The sequence below is a fragment of the Spodoptera frugiperda genome, chromosome 3, assembly GCF_023101765.2.
Source record: "Spodoptera frugiperda isolate SF20-4 chromosome 3, AGI-APGP_CSIRO_Sfru_2.0, whole genome shotgun sequence".
NCBI lineage: Eukaryota > Metazoa > Arthropoda > Insecta > Lepidoptera > Noctuidae > Spodoptera > Spodoptera frugiperda.
Window position 1 is genome coordinate 8580434 of NC_064214.1, and position 2590 is coordinate 8583023.

At 35.9% G+C, this 2590-nt stretch overlaps 1 protein-coding gene across 1 annotated transcript; it reads right to left on the bottom strand.

Annotated features, from left to right (window-relative positions):
- Positions 1-259: 259 nt before the first annotated feature.
- Positions 260-2061, bottom strand: LOC118274153 (alpha-(1,3)-fucosyltransferase C-like). The gene is made up of 2 exons (XM_035591562.2): positions 1168-2061; positions 260-791 (listed from the first exon to the last, which is right to left on the bottom strand). Exons 1-2 carry the CDS (start codon positions 2022-2024, stop codon positions 440-442), a joined length of 1209 nt encoding a protein of 402 aa, XP_035447455.1. The 5' UTR covers positions 2025-2061; the 3' UTR covers positions 260-439.
- Between the last annotated feature and the right edge of the window lie 529 nt (positions 2062-2590).

The following is a 2590-nucleotide window of genomic DNA, read 5'->3' on the forward strand; positions in this document are numbered from 1 at the left end:
CGATTGGGGGAACCGATTTTGATGCGGTTTTTAGAAAAATGTTTTTTTTACACCGAGGATCAGGTTTGAGTATGTTAATCGACATGAAAAAAGGAAGTTAAAACCGGTTTTTTTTAATTTAATATATTGAAAATAACTAATCATTAAATTAGCGTTTTGTAATTCTGTTGTTAAAGAATTTAAAATGTTGAAAAGCACAGTGGCTTCATTTGTAGTTAATTATACAACTCGTTGTACCTACCTAGTAGAGATAATGAAAGAAAAAACGCTACTCGTAAAATGTTGTGAAAATTAAGAAATACACTTGAATACTATTGACTTTATTGAGTACTATTAGTATCCTATGTATTATTCCAGACAATAATCTACCCTTGTTCCAAATTTCATCGCCATTCCTTTAGCAAACATATGTACATACATACAAACACATAAACATATACTAGTAAGATTGTTCATCAGTATTACATCGCACTTGAATATAATCATCAGGTATATCAGATATCTTGTCAATATATCTAACGCCATCCTCACAAGTTTTTGCATTCCACCATTTTGTAAATTTTTCATACATACTTGTTTTTTTTACTAAGTGATCATCATTTAGAGCTTTACATAGGACGCAATAAGGGTCAGTTTCGGGTGATTCAACCGGATGATGGTAGGAGTAGTGATTGGTCCATTTAAAGTAGTCGTGGTAGATATTCGGATCATGAATTGCTGCTACTATTTTTTTTACCAGAGTATTGATTCCAAGGGTTCTAACGTTCAAGTATGCACCGTCTGGTACGAATCTGAAAATGAAGGAAATTGAAGTTTTATGAAATAATTTCATTTAGTTAACCAAAATCTATGAGAACATTAGTACGTGACAGTTCATTCCTGGATCATTCATTTCCGCAGCTGCGGACTACCGAGCGGGTTTACCGGGGCTCCGGCTCGAAAAGCAGGAGTAGGAACGGGGTGGTTTTTAGTCAGTCAGTCTTTATGTCCTAACCCCAAAATAATGTTTCGGGTGTCCATGGGCGGCGGCGATTGCTTACCATCAGGATCACCTGATACTGCATATGGATCACCATATGCTTGTTTACCGGCTCATACCATAAAAAATGGAGGAAGGTGGCACGGCTTCTTATCTTTGTTAACTTAATTCATTTTATGTTATCTTACCTCGTATAGTTAGCACCCCCATACACTATAGGAACAGTATGAAACCGCAGCGGATGCAATAACTTCTCCGTCACATAATCCTCACTAAGAGAGTTCTCGAAGGACAAGTAGAAGTAGTATTTGTTCCTCAATAAACGTAGACAGTGCAGTTCATCATCATACGAACAATTCATGCCACTCCCCCATATGCAAGGGCCATAGATGTGAAGATCCAAATTTTTTTTTTTTAGAGTTCCTTGCAATAGCAAAGCAATATCGCTCCTTTTGTTTCGCGCGTCACAATTCGACACGAACCATGCAACTGCATACTTTTTCTTTTTTAAAACATTTATAAGTCGTTTATCTATAGGCTCCATTTCTTCTGGTTTTAACCAATGCATGATGTCTTTCGGCCCAATTATTTCACCTTCTTTGTTTTTAATTATCATGTACCCGTTATATAAATCGGAGTTTAGTTTCGGTGTCATAGTCCAGTTGAATACTCCGTTATATCGTTCGGAATATAAAGGGTAGGATACAGGTGATTCTAAAGTATAGAAAATATACTTTTGATGTCGTGATCTGGTTCTCGGTTTTTGAAACTTTACGAATATTTCTTTACCTTCAAATAGGATCGCATCGAAGTATGAAATGCTTGGGAGTAATGATTCTACGACTGTTATGTAGCAATTGTTTACTGGACAATCATTTTCCAAAAATATTGTTTTACCATTGTCTGTATTACGCCAGTAATTCCCATATAAGAGAATATATTTCGTTTTGCTCCGTCTCTCAAACAACAACAGCAACTGAAGTATAATGAAATACAATGTTAAGCACACTAATGCACACATGAGGTACTTTGTTTTTATGAACATTTTAGATACGTTTGCGATTGAATAAATACCATTGCTATTAAAAGAATATAGTAGGTACTATTAATAAGAAACAATAATCGTAAATCGCAATAATTAAATTACTAAGTAATTGTTAACATTAAATAAAATAAGGTACTGTTTACGATAGACGAACTGTAATTGAAGTGTTTTCTTATGTATATTATAAGGATTGAATCAGTGGCGTAGTATTCCACTAGCGTTTAATAAAAACTAATTTTAAACCGTAAAAAACAATCAAATGTGGGAGCCATGTTTCGACACAAATGGGCCGGCTCAACCAGAGTGATACCACGACCTCACAGAAAACCGACGTGAAACAACGCTTGATTTGTGTTTCGTTGTGTGACTGAAGGAGGTCCGATTATCCCCTTACCAATCTTCCAATCCCCGATTCCCCAATAACCCTTAAATTCCTAACCCTCAAAAAGTCGGCAACGCACTTGTAACGCCACTGGTTTTTCGGGTGGCGGCTATTGCTTACCATCAAGTGATCCCTCTGCTCATTTACCGATTTATACCATAAAAAAAAACATTCTGGGACAATC